This window comes from Equus asinus, chromosome 10 (genome assembly GCF_041296235.1).
Source record: "Equus asinus isolate D_3611 breed Donkey chromosome 10, EquAss-T2T_v2, whole genome shotgun sequence".
Taxonomy (NCBI): domain Eukaryota; kingdom Metazoa; phylum Chordata; class Mammalia; order Perissodactyla; family Equidae; genus Equus; species Equus asinus.
In genome coordinates this window covers 11,345,691-11,368,305 of record NC_091799.1, presented here as the reverse complement: position 1 = coordinate 11,368,305, position 22,615 = coordinate 11,345,691, and the positions used below count along the sequence as shown (strand labels likewise).

Sequence of the window (22,615 nt, the reverse complement as noted above, 5' to 3'; positions counted from 1 at the left end):
TTCCCTACTCCAGATGGCCACACTGGGGCTTAGGGCTTCAACGTACGGATTTGGGAAGGGCAGAAACATTCAGCCCGCAACAGCCTGGCACTCTCTCCTGCAGATGCCATGACCTTGCTGCAGACCCCAGGGGCCTGGGCCCTGATTCTCCTGCTGGGCTTGCCCACCAAGCCCACAAGCTTGCCCATCACTGATGTAGGCAACACCAGCCTGCCCGCTGCAGGACCTTTTCCTGCTCCGGGTGCCCTCCAAGTTGTCAGCTCTCTGTGTCACCTGGGAAACGGCCAGAGCACATGCCTGGGTGGGGGCTGTGCTGCCTCCAGCACCTGCAGAAGCTCGCCAGGAGTGGTGCCTCCCTCTTCATGGCGGAAGGTGCAAGATGCAGGAACCCGTCCTTTGCTCTGAGCGGGTGCCCAGGAACGCCCCTTTGCCCTGGGCCGCTAGAATTTTTACAGGTGTGGCAGGCCTCAGAATCTCCTTGATCTCTGGCCGTGGCATCTGCTGCTGCCCGAGGCCGCCCTCTTGAGTGCCCATGTGTCACCACAGCATGTTGCTCAGCCAGCCCAGCCACATCATGTCACTGAGGAAATGGATCGATGTGACACTGTGAAGAACGTCGCTGTGGTCCAGGGCAGGGTAGTTACACACAGCCCTGGGCGGCTGCACATATGTGCTGTGTGCATCCATGTGGAGGACGCGGTCTGTCTCTGATGGGATGGAGAATGCACCACACCACAGGGCCTCGTGTCCCTGGGGCCACATCACTCTGCCCTGGAGGCTGTGGTCACCCTCCAGGATCTATTCCCTTTTAGTAAGGACTGGACCGGTGAATGAAATGGACGTATGAGGAGACCGATGCCCCTGCATCCTTCAGCTCCTCCAGGACGGCACCCATCTCGCCGTCTCCCTCCCCACAGGCGACCTTGGTCTCCTTTACTCTCTTGGCTGCAGAGGGAGGAGTTGCACAGCTTTCCTTTAACCTTTGCACTATGATCACGATGATGGCTCTGCCCACAGACCAAGGATCCCATGGGGGAAATGCCAATCATTGTTCACAGACTGGGGAAGTGACCACTGGGTGGGTCTGCAACCCAGTGGACCCCCTGTAAGCTGGACCTTGGGCAGAATGCCATTAATCACCACTCTAACAGGGGTCTCTGGATACCAGTGTCGACCCTGGCCCGGTCCTATGGCCCCTAAAACCTCTGGCACTCCCTTCCCCAGTGCAGTTGCTGTAGGTCCCCCTGGGGAGGCAGAGCCATGCGCCCTTTCTCACATGGTCAGAGGACATTAAGGATGGGAGACGGAGAGGCTGAGGTGGTCACCCCACAAACAGCACAATCCCGGACTCAGTTTCGGCCCTGAGCCAGCTTTCAGACCTGGGACCCATTGACTGAAGAGGTGGCCAGGTGGCCAGGAGAGGTGTTTGAAAGCTCGGAGACTCATCTACATCGCCATATTTCCTTTAAACAAAGAAAGAATATTTTAATTTGTTTGACTTGTGGTGCTTTTTGGATCTGCAGCTTCCATCTCAGAATTCCAGCTTGAGGCGCTCCTGGCCCTTCACTCTGCACAGGCTGCTGTGTCCGCCCGGAGGCGTGGGGACCGGATGGCTGATTCTGGACAGTGGACGTGCTGCTGCCCCCTGGGGGTGCTGGGGCCTTTTTTCGCTGATTTGGGGTTGGGAAGGATGTTCCAGAAACTCTCAGGGAGGAATTTTGGCTCCTTCTTCCAGGCTCCAGCCCTCGTGCTCAGCCCTTGGGCCTGGACAACTTCCCCATTTCTCTGACGTCCACGGACAGAGTCAACCTGTGCCCCAGGCCCAGCACACACCTGACCTCATCCACTTTCGGACGCTGGACACCTGGCCTCCAGACATAGCCCTAGTCTGGGATGTCTCCTGGCCGTGGTGGCGGAGGCAGGTCCAGGAAGGTGCGCAGAGTACAGAGCTCCAGCATCATGCCTGTCAACTCCAGGGGTCACCTCTCTCCGGACTCTCTGGCCCAGAGAGGAGGCCCCCTCCAGCAGGGTCTTGCTTGGAGGGCCCGGCTCTGGTCTGAGGTAGCCTTGCCAGGTCACCAGCTCTCCTGGGACAGTGTCCAGCAACTCCCCAGGGGGGGAGGGGCTGCTGCCCCCCCACTGCCATCTCCAGGAGGGTCGGGACAAGCTCCTGAGTATTCAACAGCCCAGGCTGATCTGAGTCTGCTTTCAAATCTAATTTCATGAATTCCAAGAGGAGTTTCTTGGCAAAAGAATCTTTCTAGAGTGTTTCTTAAGGGGGAAAGGCACAACTTCTGGGGGTGGGGTGGTGGCAGGGACAGCAAAGTCTTGGAAGATTCCCCCTCTCCGCAGCACCCCGTGGTGGTGGGGGTTGGGGGGTGGCCCTGGCTCCCCGCCCACGACAGGGACGGAGCGCCACCTGCCGGCATGGGCCCCACAGCCCACCTAAATCGCGCTGGGAGGACCCCCGATTTTCGTCAGCCGGCAGCCGCCCCCAGGACTCCCAGGGCCCCGCCCCCGCCTGCAGGCGCGCGTTTGGAGCTGGGCGCGGGGTGGGGGCAGCTCGCCCTCCCTACACACTGACCGGCTCCCCTAGTTGAAACACTAGTCCAAGGCCCACGGGAAAGAGCACAGATCCTAAGCCGAGCGACCCGGGCCCCGAGGATCCGCGCGCGCGTCCAGGCACAGACGGCCGCCACATGCCCCGCGCCCCTCCGGTCGGTCCCCTGCCAAGGCTGCCACGCGGGTTCCCAGGACGCGAGGGGCTTCGCGGCTTTTGAGTTTGGCGCTTCCGGACCTCGCCGCCGCTCTGCCTCCTGCCTCCTCCCGCCGCCGCCCACCTGGACTGTCCTAGTGTCCCTCCCCAACAGCACCGTGTTTCAGAAGGACCGGATGGCCCCGTCCGCCTCCAGGACCCTGGTTCCTAGCCGCCAGGCTGCGCTGCCAGAGACCCGGGGGGCTGCTGGGGGCTCCCTGGGAAGGAGAGAGAAAGTAGGGGCAGCGGGCTGGGGGCGGGAGGCGGCCGCGGTGACTCGTGGGGCGGGGCTCTGGACCGAGCCCTTGGAGACCTTCTCTCGCCCCTCGCTTGCCGGGCGCGTACTGCCCCCTCCCCAGCTGGGGCGGGGTCTAGGCAGTGCCCCGAGACCCTTAGCTGCCCTGCGCCCGCGCCCTAGGGCTCAGCGGAGAGGAGAGCCCCAGGTGTGTGCACCCCCGCCCAGGTGGCGCCGGGCGCGCAGGGGAGGCCCCTGGCGCGTAGCGCTGGTGCCTCAGGCTCCGCAGAGCCGGCCTGGAGGAGGAGCCCGCACGGATGGACGCCCAGGTTTCTGTGGCAACGTCAGGGCGGGCCTCCCGCCTGATCTAACCGCGTACTTGGAAGCTGGGTGCCCGGGTCCCCGGGTTCTGCTTGCAGGTGTCCTTTGAGCCATGGCTGCTGCCTGGCACCTTTCGGCAGGTGGAAAGGCCTGGAGCCTTCTAGCTGGTGAGTACCCTGGAGGGGCTTTAGCTGAGCGCTGTTCCATCTGCCCCAGGCACCTGGGGGAGGGGCTGGGAAGGGGAAGAGGGGGGGTCAGGAGGCGGACAGGGCCGGTGGATGGGGGGGGTTGGGTACACGCAGGGCAGGCAGGGGGCTCAGCCTTTCCTTCTTCCATGGACCTGGCCAGGTGAGGACCAGCCACCCCTCCTCTGTTCTCCTTCCTTGGGGAGAGGTCTTCCTGTCTGGGGGCTCCCTCTGAGGGCTTGGGGCCTGCTTAAGGGCAAAGCTAGGCTGCCCCTGGGAGTGAGACCCACTGGGCTGCCCTGCCCCTGGGCTTAGGTCCTGCTGTGGGGCGGCACTAGATTGTCACCTAATGAGCTCAGTTCCCCGCACTTGCTGTAAAATGGTGATAAACACAGTCCCAGGCCCTGATTGGTGCTGATGGCTGACTCTGTGTTTGGTTACACCTGGCAAGTCTGTTGTCCAACAGTGGGGCCAGCGCAGCATGGACCCCCTCTAGCTAACTCTCCTTGGGCAAAGGGCCTGGGCCCCTCGGCTGTCCCATCCTGCTGGAAGGCTCCTGTTGAGGAGTGTGAGCTAGGGCAGGTGGAAGGAGACCCACAGCCGTGCCCGCCAGAAGCCGTGGCCCATATTGACTGTTCTGAGCCTTTGGGAATGGTTTTGGTCCCCAGGGTGGGGTTGTCCATGTCTGCAGGTTCCTGTCCTGGAGTTGCCGGGCTCCATAGCTGCTGTGCTATCCTGGGCGCTCCTGGCTTGGGGGAGCCGGTGCCGAGGGCAGGTCTCTGCTCTGGTTGTTGTGACCGTGGGCAAGGTGACAGCGCCTTCCTCATGGGCTTGGTCAGGAGCCCCAGGTTGCCTGGGGAACGCACTGGGCACAGACCTGGCCCTGGCAAGGTGTCCCAAGGGGTGGCCGGCTCAGGAGATGGTGCTCTCCATGGCCAGAATGCTGAGTGGCTGCTCTGGTGGCCGAAGCTGACCTTGGCCTTGGAGGAGGCCAACCAGGTCTAGGGGTGTGGGGTGCGGGGCCGGGAGAACAGGGAGGTGGCGGGGCCTGGGGCCTTGTGCTTGGGTGGGCCTGGGGGTGGGGGAGCTCCCTGCTGACCTCTCTGTTGGCGTGGCTGTGAGTCTCTCCTTGGCACGAGGGGACAGTGTCTGAGGGCTCCCTGGGGGGCTGCGGGCTGGTGGGTTGACTTGGCTACTGCCTCTGGTTCTTGGTGGCTGAGCTGAGGGCTGTGTGAGCGCTGGGGCCCAGAGGCTGCGGGATGCGGGCAGCCCTCTGCTCCGCGCCCTGCCATTTGTCCACGTCTGTGCACAGTGTTAATCTCTGCCTCAGCACCCCGTCAGCGCCTCCATCTGGTTTCCTCAACCGCACCCTCCTCCTGACCTCCACCTGTCCTCCCAAATCACTACCTGTTGTGTCACCTGGTTCCTGCCCTTCCGTCTGCCACCTCTGTGTGGCCCTGAGTCCCCTTGGGGCCCGACCAGCCCCGGGGTGTCAGTTGGCCTCCCTGGGGAGCAGCTGGTGGAGACGCTGTGTCTGCTGGAGCACAGCCGGGCGGCAGAGACTGGGGTGCCGCCCTGACCAGACCCCCATGCGAAGGGCAGTGTGTATTTGTGTCTATTTTGTGTATGTATGTTGTATGTCTGTGTATATGTTATGTGTCTGTTGTGTATCCATGTGTGTGTTGTGTGTCTGTGTGTCTGTGTACGTTGTGTGTCTGTGCATGTGCGTTGTGTATGTGTTGTCTGTTAGTGTGTGTGTTGTGTATCTTTACATGTGGGTTGTGTGTGGGTGTGTCTGTCCGTGTCTGTTGTGTCTCTGTAGGTTGTGTGTCTGCGTATGTTGTGTGTGTATGTTGTGTGTGTCTGTGTATGTTGTGTGTGTCTGTGTGTTTGTTGTGTGTGTCTGTGTGTTTGTTGTGTGTGTCTCTGTGCACAGTGTGTATCAGAGGGGATGCGTGTGCTTTGTGCAGTAGGACCCACTGTGCGCAGGTGCTCTTGCCACCTGCCAGTCATTTCCCCAGATGTGACAGAGCCTGGGTCAGCCTCGGGAGGCCTTCCGTTTGGACCCTTCAGCCCCTGCCCTTTCTCTGGCCCTGCTGCCTGGGGCTGCCGGGCACAGCCTGTTGCAACTGAGACTCTGATCAGGGTCCAGGGCCAGTTTGGGTCTGTCCACGATGGGGACCGCTGCTTCCCCAGGGCTGGGTCTGCGCAGGTGGCCGTTGGGAGCCATGCTAACATCCAGGCCTGTGCCAGCTGTTGTTGCTGCCGAGTTCTCTGTGGTCTCCATCCCTGGGGCCTGGAGGCAGTGGCGAGGTGGCGGGCCTTTCTCCTTGCCGTCTGCGGACTCCGTCCCTGAGCCTGTCCAGGCCTGCTCAGGGCTGGCTCTGCTAGTGACGAGGCGGAGAGGGGTAAACAGTGTGGGCACTTAGAGCAGAGCCTGCCAGCTTCCAGAAGGCAGCCCTCCCCGCCCCGAGGCCGCCCGCCAGCCCGGGCCGCAACGTCAGCGTGCTCCTCACAGTGCAGCAGGCTGTGGTGTGGTGTGTGGGCACAGTTGGCCCCCAGGCCAGGGGCAGCCCCTGGTGGCAGTGAGGGCCAGAAACTGCCGCCCTGGTGAGTCATCAGTTTCGGGCTGTACTGGCAGGTGCATCTCGGCCCCAGGCGGCAGATGAGGGCCTGGGCTGGCGGTCTTGGCTCTTGAGTGGGCTGCGTGAGGACAGAGGTGCCTGGTTTTCTTTACCTAGTGTGTGCCCGGCCCCCAGGGGGCACTCTATGTTGTCTTTGGACCCTTATAAGAACCCTGCCAGGCGAGGGCTAGTGTTCTGCCAGCTTTCTTGAGGAGCAAACTGATGCCCAAGGGCTCAGTGACCTACCCGAGGTCACCAGCGGGCATCTGTGTGTCTGGGAGCCGGGGCTCTCCATCACTGTGTCCACTGTGTGCCCACAGTGGGCCGTGGGCTGCTCCGTTGGCTCTTCACACCCGCCCTTCCCCCACCAAGAAGCCCTGTGACCCTCCTACCCCATCAGTGGCTCAGCATGGCCCCGGGGACCCATAGGGGCCACTGTCTTTCCTGGGGCCCTGGAGGTGGCACCTATTGTGGAGACTCTCCGGCTTCTGACCCTGCCAGGACCCTGGACGTGAGACCGTGCTGCGCCTGTGGAACGGAGCCGGACGGTGTGACATGAATCCTTCCCTGCTCTGCATAGGTCCGGCCTCGCTGGGGGCTCTTACAGCCATGAGCATCCGCATGCCAGGCCACCCCTGCCCCAGCAGTCCCGGCCCAGGGGGGAGGCAGATGGCTGGGAGTGGCCCTGGGGCCCCACTCACACAGCAAGGGGAGGGGACCTGGCATCAGGCAGGCGCGAGCCAGGGAGGGGTCAGGACGGGAGCCGCATGTGCTTCCCCAGCTGGGGCAAGCCTCCAGCTGGACCTGCGTGGGGCTCAGGCTGAGCTGAGATGCTGCTGGGGCCGAGCGCAGGCCTGACCTGGGGGGACGCTCCTCGACCCCAGGCTGTGCCTCTGCCCAGTGGCGGCGTTGTTGGAGCCTGACGGTTTGTGACCCAGGGAGAGAGCTGACGCTGTTGCTCGCGGCCTCCGGGCTGCAGCCCAGCTCAGAGCCTCAGTCGCCCCAGCGGGTGCGAGAGCCTGGGGCAGGCACGGGCTACTGCAGGGCATGCAGTTGTGGGCGACATCAGCCAGGGTCTGGGCAGGGGGAGGCCGTGTGAGCTGCATCTGGAGCCTCAGTCGTGAAGGGACTGCGGGAAGGCCCCGCAGGGCAGGGAGGAGAGGGAGGAAGTTGGCAGTTTGTCACACTCACAGGGTGACATGGGCCCTGTCGGGTTTGTTTCCTAGTTCACCGCGCATTTGTTTTCATGGCTTTGCTTTTATCAACAGTCGAGCATTTAAACTGACTGCCCGCCGTATTTCCAGGCCTTCTTTCTGGAGAGGTCAGAGTCTCCACTGACCGCCGGGGACAGCTTGATTCCTGCTAATGGCAGAAAAGGGTCCCCAGGCCGCCCCTCCCCTGGGAGAAACTTCTCAGCGCTCAGCTCCCCCTGCTTCTGCTCAGAATGACCCTTTCCCTCTGCTCTTTCGGGAGCAGGGCCAGAGAGTCCAGGAGGATGCTGGGAGAATGTCCCCTGGACCGCAACTGATGCGAAGGGCCGGGGGCTGGCCGGGGGCGGTGGGGCCACAGCGAGGGCCGTTCTTCGGCCAGGTGGCGGCTGTGGGCTTTTGTTCTTATCAAGGCTGCTGGGGGACCCTGCCCGGGGCAAGGAGGCTCTTTGGGAACAGAAGGAGGTCAGGCTGTCTGTGGGCGTACCCTCGGTTGTCCAGTCTCTACGGGTGGTGTGGGAGATGCCATGGTCACCACCTTATGACATGCGCCCTGGCTTGCTGCAGCACCCCAAGAGCTGTTCCCCCCGCCCCGTGTAGCAGAAGCCGTCTGCAGGCCACGTGTACACCCAGCACGTCACAGGAACATGCTGTGCCCCGCAGCCACGGGAAGGGCCCCTGGGGCTCCCCTGTGTGGCCCCAGGCCAGCTCTCTGGGACGGCCGACCACACGCAAACACACGGGTGGGAGCTGCTCCATTGCAGCCTTGCCGCGCCATGTCCTCAGTGTTGCAGTCGAGCTGGGCAGCGTGGGACTCCTGGCCAGGCTGATGAGGCAGAGCCAGATGGCCACCATGGTGCTGCTGGAGGGGGGACCTGCCCGCGTAGGTATATCATCTGTCTGGACTGGCAGGTGTGGTCCTGGGCCCTGGGGCTGGAGCCTGGATTTGGGGTCCTGCTGCCCTATTCTCTGAGGCACACGTGTGCTTCCTCTCATCCCGACTATAGGGGAGGTTGGGTGGGGTGGAGGGGACGGCACCTCATATTCCAGGCAGGGCCTGTCCCCAGGGTGACTCCTTCCTCCTGCTGGTGGCTCGTCATGGGGCTGTGTGCCCTGTGCCCTGCCCCACGGAGACAGCAGCGTCTCCAGGCGTCCTGGTTCCCAGGACAGGTTCTTCCGAGTGGCCTCGAGGGTGGCCCTCTGTTCTCCGTGCTGCCTGGAATTAGGGTCTTCTGCTGCAGAGCCCCTTTTCTCTGGGGCCGCTCTGGTGGAATGCCTTCAGGGCAGTTGCTAAAACCAGCGAGTGTCCCTGACCAGCTAGGCCGCTCCCCGACCGCGGAGTGAACTCAGCGGATGCTCACGTTACCCAGAGGCGGGTGGGGCAGGGTCTCTGGCTGCCCAAGGATATGCTGCAGCTGGGGTCCAGCTCTCACCTGGGGGGACCATGCAGAGCCCAGGGCCAGCTGACCACAGAGCCCACGTCCTCCCCTCCACGCTGCCCTGTCAGGATCGTCGGGGTGACAGGAAGCCCACTGGGGGCGGATGGGGCTGGGGTGCTCTCCCAGGAGTGCAGGGGTGGAGAAGCAGGCCTGGGGTCCAGGCACTCGGGCATCTATAGAACTATTTCCATGTGCAAGAGGGGTCCTGAGCATGTGCCAGCGAGAGCTGGGAAGCCAGTGCGCTTCCCCTGACGAGCCCCAAGAGGCCAGAGGGCCGGGGCCTCAAGAGAGGTGGCTGATGTTTTCATGTTGGCCTCAAGGCTGGAGCACTCAGCCCCTCGTCCAGCTGCTGGGGACATGCCTCGTGCTGGCGCCTCTCTCCTGCACCCAGGCTCCCAGGCTGCCCCTGCCCCTGCCTCTAACGCTGACCCTGGGAGCCCCACCCCTCACTCCCAGCCCCTCCCTCACTGCAACCCTACTCTGGCCCCAGCCCGAGCCTGACCCCCACCCTGGCCAGCTCACTCACCGTGCACAGCAGCCGCTGGCCCTGGCACCCTGGGAGGACTGGGATGGCTCACGACCTAGAGCCCCAGCAGGAATTGAAGGCCTCGGCTCTCTGTCGCTGAGTGACACAGGGTTATTATGCTGTCATGGGGCCACCCGGAACTCTGTCCCACCCCGCTGAGAGGCAGCTCATTAGGAAGGCCCCCCAGGCCATCAGCCCAGGGCCGGGCAGCCCACCGTACCCACCCAGTTCCCATGAATGTCCTGAGGGCGTCCACTGCAGGCCGGGGACCGGGACAGGCTGGCATCTGTAGCCGGGCAGCAGCCTGCCTGCCCACGTGGGCAGGGATGGGCGCTGGGCTGCAGACCACAAGGCTGCCCTGTGAAAGCTCCATCTGACCCCAGGGCACGGGGGGACTGGGAGCTCCCCTGGCTCCGCCCTTGCTCCCCGGCCTGTGGCCATGTCAACCCGTCCGGCCTTCGCGAAATGATCCGGCCCCTCCCTAAAGATAGCCAGAGGCAGTGCCCCTTCTCCCTCGGGGGCCCAGGGAAACCGACCATCAGGAAGGCCAGCGCCAGGCCCAGGTACTGTTTGTGACTTAGGGGCTTGTCAGCATGCTGGGAGATGGCACGTCTCCCCTGGAGGGCACCGAGTGAGTGTGAAGAAGCAGGACTTGGGGCCAGGGTGCTTCTGCTGTGGGCCTTCCTCAGCCTCAGTTTCCCCATCTGTAAATCGGGCTGATCGTGGAAGGGGTGAGGTTGGGATCCAAGAGAGAATGTCCTGGCACTGTCACGCTCGGGGGCATGTGTCGGTCCCCCAGGCCTTTCTCAGTCTGTGGGTGTTCCGAGACAGGAAGGACCGGGAGCAGGGGGTGCCGGGGACAGTGGGGACACAGTGTGAGGCGTTCTGCTCAGCACTGCCCGTTCTCCACCCCTGACCAGCTGTATCTGCTTCTCTCTCCCAAGGGAAGGCAGGCTCTGTCCACCTGCGGCCAAGGACCACTTCATGGCTGCCCTGAGGTGGCCCAGGCCTTCCCAGCAGCCAAGCGCCCTGTGGGGAGCTCCCCACTTGACCTGGTCTGACTACATCGAGGAGCTGGGCCCCCAGGGAAAGGCCTGTAGCCACCTGGTGTGGTCAGCTGGCGAGGGAGACAACGATGGGGACAGCTCAGTGTCATCCGGCCGTCTCTCTGGCTCCTCTGGGGGCCATGGGTCCTGCACACCTCCCCACAGGCACTGGAAGGAGAGGCCCCCCCAGGTGCTGGGGCCCCGGCGGCAGCCCAGGGAGAGCAACCCACGGCTAGAGCAGCTGAGGGACAAGATCCGGGCCCAGGTGCGGGGGCAGGCGAGCTGTGCCTCCCTTGGCACCTGGACACTCTCCAGCACCTCACACCTCTGCAAAAGCTCCACGCCAGCCCCCCGGAGGAAAGTTCGAAAACTGACGAACGCCCCTCCAGCCCCGGCCTACCCAGGTCAGTGGCAGGTTTCCCCAGTGAGGGGCAGGCGGGCGGTGATGCCGCGGGGAGGGTGGAGAGCCGGTAGGATTGGGCTGCTGCAGGCCAGGCCGTGCTGGGCGCCTGAGTGGACCCGCCCGGGCTGGTGGCCAACTGGGTAGGTGAGCGCAGTGTGCCCCCGAGGCCCCAAGAGGGGCTCACAGCCTGGAAGCCGCATGGGGCTTAGGGTCCTCCCGGGAGGTGTGTCCCAGCTGGGCTTAAGCACGAGGAAGAATTGATTCACGGATGGACACAGAGACAGGCTGGGGAGGCTGATGGAAAGAAGAGGGATGCTGGGATGGAGGCAGGGTGTCCACAGGGCGTGCCTGGAGGCGTGGAAGGGACCCGGTCCCCTGGGCCTGGAGTCCGCAGCCCTGGGGGAGGGGGCTCGGGGGGGCAAGTGGTGCGATCAGGTGTGTGAGGACTTGGCTCAGGAACCCTGTAAAACCCGCAGGGGATTTGCAAGGTCCTCAGGACCAGGCGTGGCCCGGCCCTGGGGCGTGGCTGCCAGGCCCCGGCGAGGGTGGAGATTTAAAGACATGGCCACCATCTCCGTGCTGGATGCGGTTGAGGTGCAGCCGTGTGGCTTTATCTCCGTGCGGCTGCCTAGCTTTCTCCATGGGACAGGAGAGGGGTTTCGTTTTTTATTATTCTTAAGATACACTCTTCTGTTTTTTTAAATTGTGGCAAACACACATCACATAAATTTTACCATTTTAACCACTTTTAACTGCACAGCTCAGTGGCATTAAGCACGTTCTCATTGTTGTGCAGCCGTCACCACCATCATCTCCAGGACTTTCTCATCTCAGACTGAAGCTCTGTGCCCACTGAACACTCACCCCCTCCCCTCCCCCAGCCCCGGCGCCAGCACCCCACCTCCTGTCTCTGTGGGTTGGCTCCTCGAGGGCCCTCACAGGAGTGGAGTCCCACAGGACCCGTCCTTCTGAGACTCTTTCTTAGAGGAGGTGGCACTGCCGCTTTCTTGTAGCGCATCTGGAAAGCATGAAGAATGACACAAAGTGGGCACTCCTCCCTGTGTGCCTCGCTCCCCCAAACTGCCCCGGTCAGCACTTCGGGGTGCGTCCCTCTAAGTCATTACTTCTCTTCGCAAAACAAGACCTTAGGCACCTGCTGTGACATCCCCTTCCTGTGCTGCGGGATCCGACAGCGTGGGCCCAGCTCGAGGGCACGGGGAGCCCTGCTGGGAGACAGCTGTGCCAGTTCTGGTGGGAAAGCCATGGCGCCGCCAGCCCGCTTCCCAGCCAAGTGCCCGCACCTGTCGGGATTGGCCCTGCGGAATGTGCTCGGGCCTGAGGCGTTGGTCAAAGGCGCTGTGTTTAAAGACTTTTGAACCAGGACCTTTTCCTGGAAAGTCTTCACAGAATCTCTTTCCTTACGATGCTTCCTTCTTATCACTCTGCTCCAGGCTTAGGCGTCCTGAGTGCCGCTGAGCGCAGAGTTGAAGACAAGGCCATCCCTGGCCAGGATCAGGAGCCCTCTGCGGTCTCCCAGAGCCAGGCCTCAGGTGAGTGGCTCTGTGGCCGGCCGTGCTGGTACCCCTGGTCGGATGCTTAGGCCACGGTGAGGGCAGCACGGTTCTGGACCCAACACTCTCTGCGCGGTTTCTCTCTCCTGCTGTGAGATTGGCTCTGTTACATTCCCCACTCACAGATGAGGACATTGAGGGTCACAGAGGACCCCAGCCATGAAGGGGCCAAGCAGAGATTTGGACCCAGCCTGCCATTCTCTGGAGCCAGATTTCTAACCCCCCGCTTCCCTAGCGGGGAGGGAATCCAGGCAGGGCCTGCAGGGCAGGCTGGGGCTCAAAGTGGGGGGCGCTGGGCAGGGGCGTCTCCTTGCTGAGATCTCCTTCATGGAATAGGTGAGGTCTTTCCTGCATGGTCACATGCCAGCCATAGCGGCTGGGCCCGAGGCCCTCCAGGTCCTGCCAGCTCCTGGGCTCCCTGTTCCATCTTGCAGGCAAGAGGCACTGCCCGCCTGTCCCACCGATGGCCCCGCCTTGCCAGGGAGGTGCTGAAGGGTCGGCAGTGGGTCGGCAGAAGGGTCCAGGGGCCTAGGGAACCGCTAGGTTTTGGCTCACTCATTCCCTTGACATATAGCAGGGGTGAGAATGGAGAGGCAGCCGGGAACATCCCAGGGGCTGGAGGGCAGCAGCTTCAAGGAGCCTGGAGGGCATCCCCTGCAGTGGGACCCGTGGGCAGGTTTTAAGCAGGAGCCCGGTGAGTCTGGGCTTTGGCAGGCTCGCTCTGTCTGCAGGATGGGGAAGGCGGGGAGGAGGGGACTTTGGAGACCCCAGACCAGGGTGGGGGAAGGACTCAGGAGCAGAGGTTAGGCCGCCCCGGATGCCTGAGGCTGCTGGGGTCTCAGCCCTGGGGAACAGTGTGGGTTTTCCATGGGGCGGTGGGGGAGGATGAGGTGAGAGTTGAGTGCCCGGGGAACAGTCGTTGCCCATCCCAGTGTTGTCCTGGTGGCCTGGGTGGAGTGAAGATGGTTGACACTTGGGTCGGACCCCACTGGGCAGCAGCCACAGGCACGTTTTCCAACGTGTGTCCAGCCCCAGTGGGATGGGTGAGCCTAGTGCTGATGCGGGTGAGGTCCGAGGGGCAGCATCCTCTCCCTGATCCCATCTCTGGCCTCACCACGGCCACCAGCAGCTCCCCACAGAACCTGGGGTGCTCCTGGCCCGGCCCATCCCTGCTGTGGCTCCCGGCGAGCGCTCCTGTCTTCCTCCTCCTCCGTCCTCGAGCACCCTGAAGGCCTCAGCTCGTCCAACTGGTCACTCTCTGTGTTCCCACCTCACGGAGGCTGCTGGGGCCCATCAGCCAAATTCAGGACTTGGCCGGGGGTCAGTCGGGGACCTCAGTACCCAGCGTCATCGGTCACAGCTCTTGGCGGTCACATTTCATCCTAGTTTTGGAACCCTCTGGAAGCAGGGTGTGGGGACAGGGCCCGGGTCTTTTTTTCTTTAAATTATGGTAAAATACACATAACATAAAATTTATCTTTTAAAAAAAATTTTATTGATGTCATAATAGCTTATAACATTGTTAAATTTTCCTTGTACTTTATTATTGGTCAGTCACCATATAAATGTGCCCTTTTGCCCACCCCCCAACCCCCTTCCCCTCTGGTAACCACTAATCTGTTCTCTTTGTCCACATGCTAGTTTATCTTCCACATATGAGTGAAATCACATGGTGTTTCTCTTTCTCTGTCTGGCTTATTTCGCTTAACACAATACCCTCAAGGTCCATCCATGTTGTTGCAAAGGGGAACCAAGATTTTGTCTCTCTTTATGGCTGAGTAGTATTCCATTGTATGTATACACCACATCTTCTTTATCGAGTCCTCAGTGGATGGGCACTTGGGTTGCTTCCATGTCTTGGCTATTGTGAATAATGCTCCAATGAACATGGGGGTGCATGAGTCTCTTTGAATTGTTATTTCAAGTTCTTTGGCTGAATACCCAGTAGTGGGAGAGCTGGGTCATGTGGTGTTTCTATTTTCAGTTTTTTGAGAAATCTCCACACTAAAATTTACCATTTTTAACTGCACACATCAATGGCGTTAAGCACATTCACAACATTGTGCAGCCGTCCCCACCATCCCTCTCCAGGACTCTCATCTTCCCAAACTGAAACTGTCCCCACTGGACACTCACCCCCTCCCGTCCCCAGCTCTGGCACCACCGCCCCACCTCCTGCCTCTGGGTTGACCCTCTCGGCCCTCACATGGAGTCCTATAGGATCTGTCCTTCTGTGCGGGCTGCGTCTTGAGGCCCCTCCTGCCGGCAGGGTCGGGCACTGAGGAGGCAGGGCCAGGCCAAGGCCAGGACCCAGCCGCACTGGGGGCCTGGGGAGCCCTTGAGCCAGCCTTCGCCCATCACCTTGGCCCTGCAGGGACGTCGCGCCCTCGGCCCTGCTCGCACACACTCCCTGGCTGGTTGGCTTTTTGGTGCTTCACAGACGCAGCCCCCACCCCAGGCTGGGACAGAGACACATGAGGCCAAGTGGTGCAGGGAAAGGTGACCACACCAGCCCTCAGGAAGCCGGTCCATTTGGGTCAGCCACTGTGCTTGCCGTGGGACTTGCACGACCTTCTCCCCTTTTGGGGGTCTCTGTGTCCCCACCTGTCCATCCAGGGGTGGACCCCACCATGGGAAGGCCCCTCAGCTCCAGCTCTCACTCCTTCCTCTCTCTGCCAAGTTGATTTTCAGTCTGGCTGGGCACTGCCCCATGGGCTCACTTGTGGGCCCATTCAGACATTTATTCACTCAACAAACATGAGTGCCATGGGCCAGCCCTGAGCTGGGTGCAGGAGACCAAGATGGGAGGCTGTTCCTGTCCTTGGGTGTCTTGGCCTCCAGACACTCGGGAATTTGTGCCGTCAGGGTGAGTAGTGAGGGGGAGTGTGTCATGCCCCACGCAGAACGCCTTGAGGGGATGGACAGTCAGGTGGGCCGCCGGCACTGTGCTCGGCCGCCCACACCGGCAAGCAGGACGAGGGAGCAGACAGGACGGCCACGTTGCTCTGTAGGACCCGGGCGCCAGCCGGCCGTTCTGTGTGCTGTGTCATTGCTCACCCTCTCTCCTTCCTTCCCCTTCTCCCTTCTCGCTGAAGATCCTTGGGAGAAAACCAGAAGGATGAAAAGTAGTGCTTGCAAGAGAAAGAAGGCCGCCAAGGTGCCCACCCCTGGAAGAGCCACCAAAGACAGGGGTAAGGATCACTCACTCGGCCCCGTGGGGGCTTCACCGCCTGCTCACCAGGTGGCCGATGGCTTTTGGTCCCGGTGCCGGGGCTGGCGGCTCCCAGCGGTGCCTGGAGCACGTGGGCACAGGGTTGGGGGCATCTGGGATGGGCGGGGCCGCGAGGAGGAGGCCTGCGTTGGCGTCTGCATTCGGGGTGGCTGTAGAGTCTGGCCGTCGCCGGCAGGGGGCTGCCCCTAGCAGTGGAGTGCAAGTCCGCAACCCCAACACGGCTGGCGGCCTCGAAGGGCCCCTGGATGATACTCTGTTGCGTGTTCGCGGTGGCCGCTGTCAGAGTGTGGCTGTGTCTTCGCATGGAGGCAGCCAGGACGCGCCTGAGTGGGGACGTGTCTGCTTTTCTGTCACTTGGCGTCACTTGCTCTTTGCTGCCTTCAGCAGCGGGATGTCGGGCGGAGGGAACAGGCCCCGGCCCGCCTGGCGCGGGGTGGAGAATTCCAGGCAGCACGCCGGCTGTGTCCCTTCACCCCAGCACGGGGTGGCGGGAAAGCCTTGGGTAGTGTCCACTCTCTCCAGCCCCTCTGGGGACTTCAGGCAGGGGTACAAGTCAGCCGACCACTTTTGTGAGGACAGTTTCGTAAACGTGTCCCAGGAGAGTTCCGTTAAGGGGTGCTGGCCGCGGTCACAGAGGAATTTCTAGTCGGGCGTCTGTTCCCTGAGGGCCTGGCGGGGTGTGGCCCCCAGCACCCTGCATGCTTCTGTGGACCTTCTGGGATGAACCCGAGAGATGTCCCTGCCCTGGGGCTGGACCTGTCACCGCCGGAAGGGTCGGATGTGGGCGTGTGGGGAACGAGGGGCCAGCATTCCTCTGGGGCTCTCCTTGAGAACGTTCTGGGCGGTCAGCGTGGAGCGGCTGTGCTCAGCGCCCAGCTCCGTGTGTGCCGTGCACTCTACGGACATTATTCATGTGATCCTCGCAGCTCTCCTCTCACAGCTTTCTCCCATTTCGTAGATGAGGAAACTGAGGCTCCGAGTTCTACAGCCTCCCCAGGGCCACACAGGTGAGCCCTGGTCGGGCCCTGACCCATCCTGCCCAGGCCCGTGCCTCTCTCCTGAGAAAGCCCAGCTGTGTGTCCCTGGGACCACGCCTGAGCACCTTCTTGAGGCCCACCTGTGGCACCTGGGCTCTGGGACCACCACACCATGGGGTCTAGGGACACCACCAAGACCCCCCCCCCAGGTTAGGAGAACCCTATCCACTGGGGCCAAGGTCAGCTCTGTGGGACCCTTGGTCTAAGAGTGTGCAGCACTGGGGTGCAACTTTCGAGCTGCTCCTGTGCCCCTCTGTGCCTCAGTTTTCCCCCATGGCATGAGATCACAATCCTGGACCGGGAGTGAGTGGTGTGTGCTCTGCCCCCACGTCATCAGACCCACCTGCCCTGCTCTCGGCAAAGCCTGAGGTCCAGTGGAGTGAATGAGTGCCTTCGTTCTCCTTGCTCCGTGAGGTGGCCCTGAGTGATGGGGGGAGCTCAGTCAGGGCCGTGGGGCGCCGGGGCAGCTGTCTTTATTCAGCTGGGCAGGAGGTGACCCAGAAGAGGAGGGGAAACCTTCACTGGAACCAGAGAGTGAGGGATGCTGGGAGACACAGAGAAGGTTCCGGAAGATCCACCAAACATGCACAAAATATAACAATTTTCTGTATCATTATCTCCTCCCTTCCTCAGCTTTTTGGTTTGTTTTATTTTAAGGGCTCACTTGAAAAATGACCTGCTTTCTGCCTGACACTGGGTCAAAAGGGCGTGCCACAGGCCGCATTCATCATCGTAACCACTGTGTCACCCTGACGGAGTTGACCATTAGTTTCTGTCAGTGACGAAGTCACAGCTGGGCTAAGGAGAGATGAGTTTGGGTTCAGAGGTCAGAGCCACAGGACTTGGGAATTGGATGAATTAGAAATTTGCTGTAGTTAACAAAAAATTAAATCACAATAGTTATAAAATATTCATCCATCCGGGCTGAAGGAAAATGAAACCCAATATTTAATTTCAGATTATGTCACCTCACTTTGCATTTTTTATCATAGATTAGGTCGGCCCTGGAACTGTGACAGAGCACTTGGGGACTTCATCCATTTCCACAGATTAAAAATCCTCTCGTAAAAAAATTAATTGCCATTAAACTGCTCAGCGGAAGAAAAAAATGTGCCCACCAGGACCCATTTATTGACCTGGACCCCTCTGGCGGGCTAATGGGGAAGCTGAGCGGCCAGTGATGGAGGGGCCTGTGGGGTGGGGGCGCTGAGGGGGTCTGGCCAGCGGGCCGCCCCCTCCCCACCTGCGAGGTCCCTGCCCAGTGCCGCAGCAGAGACCAGTTTTGTGCAATACAGCATCTGTAGGGACCAGGACGGAGGACCCTCGCTGGGGAGCCCAACCCCACTGGGCCGCTCAAAACCCAGATGTGGCCAGGTGGGCAGCCCCAGCCTCAGCCCTGACCTTTGACTCTGCCCTGAGCCAGCAGAATCCTGACCCTTCCAGGCCCAATTCCTATAGTGATAGTGACCGCTTTTTCATCCTTGTGACCCTGTGGGGAGGTGCTTACAAATGGGGAAAACTGAGGTACAGAGAAGTTAGGTCCCTTGCCCAAGGCCCCTAGCTAGTGATCAGCAGAGTCAGCATTTAAACCCAGGTCTGGGGCTCCTGAAACCAAGCTCTTAACCTAAGGGGTCCCCAGAGGATGGCGCTGGAGGCCGTGGCCTAAAGAGGGTGTGGCCTTGTGTCCTGTCCCACAGAGGACGTGGCCTCAGGGGTCCTTCCTAGGGGTGTGGCCTCTGGAGGGCGTGGCTCTGTGTCCCCCCTTCTACTTCCTGGAGCCACAGCTTCAGGCCTGTGGCTGATGTCTCTGGGTCTGGGTGTCGGGGAGGGTGCCATGTCTGGGGAGCAGTGTGTGCTAGGGAGGCCCCTGACCCTGTCGCCTGCCCCCCTCCTCCAGTGGTCAGCTTTCTGGATGGTCTTTGCTGTAAGGCACCCTCACTGGGCAGGAATGGCCCCTCCTTGGGGGGCCAGACAAATCTTGGCCTGAGCAGTCTTGTTTCCCTGTGGCGCTGCCCTGGGCTGGCCCCCCGAGAGAGGTGCAGTGTGTGTGTGCATGTGCATATGTCTCTGTGTGTGCAAGCATGTGTGTGAGCTAAAGGTCAGCCACCACCTCCTGCCTCTGCCAGGGCCCTTGTGAATGGGTTCGTAATGCTGTGGGGCTGATAGTGGCATTTGGTGAGTATAATCTGGGATTATGAAGCAACACCTCAATAAATGATGTTTATTATGTGACGACATCTATTAAAGAAAGCTTGTGTGTGTTTGGGGTGTGGTGGGCATTTATTTCCGCACTCTCTGGGACACCAGCCTGGGCATCTTCCTTGACCTCCACCCCCTGTTGCCACTGAGTCTCACCAGCCTAAAAACAAATTAATTTCCTCCATCTTAGTGCAAATGATCAGCTGTAACGTTACCCTCCCACTTGCCTTGAGGTGAGCTCTGCATGTGCTGATGGATTGTTATTATTACTGTCGACTTGAAAAGCACATTCACCTATTTTATCCTCAAAATGAGTTTATTTGGAAATAGCCAAAAGAATAGCAATTCAGGATGAGCCTGCTACTGGGACCCATGGGCACATCTGGAGAACACAGGAGGGAGCTGCCTTTATAGAGAAAAGGGGGAGAGGGAGGGCAGGAACGTCTCTTCATTGGCTGGGCTGTGGTGTTACTGATTGGCTGAGCTATGGTGTTTCTGATTGGCTGAGCTGTGGCATTTCTGATTGGCTCAGCTGCAGCATTTCTGATTGGCTGGGCTGCGGTGTTTCTGATTGGCTGGGCTGTTGCCGGGTGGGAGAGAAGTCTTCCCTCAGAGGTAAAGTGGTTGTACTTCCTGTTTGGAGTGATTGAGGATGTGCTGGGGCCGGGGCTCCCCTGCGGGCCTCCCTGTATAGCGTAGGTGAGGTTTGTGTTACTAATTTCCACATTACTCTTATTCTATCATCTGGCATATACTGATAACGTGCAGTGTGTCTGGGTGCATGTGGAGCGTTTTACAAAAATGTAGGGAGCGGGTTTTATTACCCCTGTTCACTGAAGAGAAGATGGAAAGTCAGAAAAGTCAGATCACCTTTCAAGGTTATTCCAGGACTCGGTCCCGCCTCTTGCTAGCTAGTGGCTGGGGGTGCGGCTCTGCCCCAGGGGGCCTGGACACCAGGGATGTCACTGCAAGCCCCTGCAGGAGCATGTGACTTGGTGTCCTGCGGCTCCATGAGCCACCACCCTCCCCGTCCGGGCCCGTGTTTGGAGAGCCCTGGCCGTGTGTGTTCTCTGTTTAAGACTCTGAGTTGGTCGGTGTTTCCGCCTGGAGAAAAGGACAAGCCCTGGCAAGGGTGCTGCTCGGGCCCGCCCGCCGTCCCCAGGCTCCAGAGCAAGGCAGCCTCGGGAGACCCGGCCTGGCCACGAAACTAGGTACCTTGTGCCTCCACCTGGGGCTGCCCCTGTTCTGCTGTGGCATCTGGGGGGGTGGCACAGAGGGAGACACGCCCGGTCCCCTCACTGCCTGAGAAGGAGGTGGTGTCGGGTGCAGGAGTGGCACCACTGTCCCCACGACCTGTCAGATGCCCTCCGAACCCCCATCAGAGGCGGACTTTGGGAAATCATCACATTTAAAAGTGAAAGGAAAGGATTTCTGTCCCCAAGAGCCACCGTCGAGGCTTCCTTGACTTAGGGACACAGGAGGGGAGCCGCGAGGGCTCCTCCCGCAGACATCCATCACCCCCGATTTGCACCCAGTTTTCACCCCGTCCAGAGCAGATGGCTCTGTGCCAGGTGCCCAGGCACAGCTTCGAGTCACGCCAATGCCCCCTCTCCCCCGCCAAGGCTTCTGCAAGTAACTAGGAGCAGAAGTCCAGAGGGGAGCGCCCTGGGGGCCAGGCGGAGTGTGCCTCTGGGTGGAGGAGCTGGCCCCTTGCCTGCTGCCTCTGTGGCTCCCTGTCTTTGCAGGAGGCAGCAAGAAAGGTAGAGCTGCTGAGCACTCGCCTGTCCGCCCCCGGACGCCCAGCCCAGTCTGCAGTGACCCACAGGCATCTGTCAACACGCCCAACCTGGCTTCCTGCGATCCGCCAGTGACCCTGCAAAATGCTATGGCCATCCTTCAAGACCTGCGCCAGCAGGTCCAGGTCGGGCTGGACTTGGCCCGAGACCGTGGTGCCAGGGCAGGGCCGGAGCTGGGGTCATCAAGGCCGTGGCTGCGGGACCTGGCAGGGAGGAGGCAGCAGGGTCGCTGGAGCAACCCAGATGTGCAGGGCTCCTTCTCGAAGAGTCCTTGGGCCACGATGGAGGGGCAGCGCTCCTGCTTAGGGAGTGCTGGGAGTTTCCCCAGGGAACGGTGCTGGAGCACCTCAGCTGGGGGGGCCTCCTGTCCGCAGAGCGCCTGGGCGGCCCGGGGACGGGACCTCCCCTTCCCGAGGCCCTGCAGCCCCACCGCAAGCTCGGGCCCCTTCCCGCAGTGGCCCTGGAGCACCTCGGCCCGGCAGGCCTTCCGTCCGCAGAGGACCTGGGCCACTTGTGAGGACTGGGAGGCCCCTGCCCGAGGACCACGGGGCCCTCTGGGGAGGCCAAGCCCTCCCGCCCCCCGGCCCTGGAGCGCCTCCTTCCCGCAGAGGCCTGGTGCCCCGGCGTGCAAGGCCCGAGGCTCCCTCCTGCCGCCCTGGGGAGCGAAGCCCGCCTGGCCGAGGCCAGCCCGGAGCCCCCCTCGGGGCGCCCCTGGCAAGGAGAACGGGGTGCGGCCGCCGCCACCCTGCCCGCAGCCCCGGGGGCCCCTGGGCCGCCCCTACAGCTCCGAGTCCTTGCGGGAGTTCATGCGCCAGAAGGCGCTGGCCCGGAGGCGGCAGGCCCTGCAGGAGAAGGCGTCGGCCGTGCGCGCCCTGGAGCTGAGGAACCAGAGGCTGCAGGAGGTCTACAGGAAACAGAGGGAGGCTGTCCTCGGCAAAGCCATCCCTGTGGTGTCCCAGGCCACCCCTGGCATCGTGACCTTTGTCCCGCACGCTGCACGGTCCAGGGTAGGCGCCGGGGTGCGGGTAAGGATGGGTGCTGTCCAGCTCAGCCACTGAGCTCCCCGGGGGCCCCACACACCTGCCTCCCTGGGTACAATGGGGCTCTGGAGGGACCCCATTGCCTCTGACCCGGCCCCTAAAGAGGGCACCCCCAAGGGGTCCAGCCTGAGACCCCCGTGGAGGCCAGGGCCAGCTCTGAGGCCAAGAGACAGGATCTCGGGGTCTCCTGGTCTGGGATGGGGCTCTGACTGCGTCCCCTCTGCTTTAGGCCCTGGAAGCCGCTGGGAGCCCAGGGTCGCCTGTGCTGGAGTGGAGCAAGGTGACATCTGGCATGGTGCTGGGCAACCAGGAGGTCCCGGGCAGGTGGGTCTGCGGGTGAGGGGCTGCCCTTCCTGGCCAGGGTCCTCGGGCAGGGGTGGGCGTCCTCCACCCCGTGCTGCAGAGCAGGATCATGTGGCATCTTGTTTCACTGAGGTGAGGTTCCCATCAGAAAGTTAGCTGTTTGAAAGCGAACAATACAGTGATTTAGCACATTCACAATATCGTGCCACTGCCACCTCCACCTAGTTCCAGAACATTTCATCACCCCCAATGAGAACGCTGTCCCCATTAGCAGTCATTCCCCATTGCTCTCCCACTGCCAGCAGCCTCCGATCTGCTTTCTGTCTCTGGGGATCCATCTGTCGTGGACATTTCATGTAAATGGAGTCCACAGCATGTGGCCTTGCGTTGGGCTCCTTTCATTGAGCATAATGTTTTCTAGGTTTATCCCTGTTGTAGGGATGTGTATGTCAGGACTGAATTCCTTTTTCATGGCTGAGTAATATTCCACTGTGTGCTGTTGCACGTTTTGTTTATACACGGGTCAGTGATGGACGCCGGGCTGTTTCCCCCTCTTGGCTCCTGTGAATCATGCTGCTAGGAATGGATTGCTTGAATACCTGTTTTCGTCTTTCTGGGGTCCCTCCCTGGGAGGGGAATTACCAGGTTGTATCGTAACTCTGTGGTTATCTTTTGAGGACCTCTGGACTGTTTTC

At 61.3% G+C, this 22,615-nt stretch overlaps 1 protein-coding gene across 5 annotated transcripts in view; it reads left to right on the top strand.

Moving 5' to 3' along the window:
* Positions 1-2,483: 2,483 nt before the first annotated feature.
* CCDC187 (coiled-coil domain containing 187) overlaps positions 2,484-22,615 on the top strand; it is a 54,390-nt gene continuing 34,258 nt past the window's right edge. For 2 of the 5 annotated variants that reach the window (XM_070518348.1, XM_070518345.1), the window contains exons 1-7: positions 2,484-3,478; positions 10,238-10,743; positions 12,194-12,292; positions 15,409-15,504; positions 19,861-19,992; positions 20,527-21,584; positions 21,847-21,941. In XM_070518348.1, the coding sequence (XP_070374449.1) occupies positions 10,278-10,743; positions 12,194-12,292; positions 15,409-15,504; positions 19,861-19,992; positions 20,527-21,584; positions 21,847-21,941 (1,946 nt within the window). In that variant the 5' untranslated portion in view covers positions 2,484-3,478; positions 10,238-10,277. Of the gene's footprint in view, positions 3,479-3,663; positions 4,496-10,237; positions 10,744-12,193; positions 12,293-15,408; positions 15,505-19,860; positions 19,993-20,526; positions 21,585-21,846; positions 21,942-22,615 lie in introns of those variants that run through there. The other 3 variants (XM_070518347.1, XM_070518346.1, XM_070518349.1) reach the window with 3 other exon arrangements.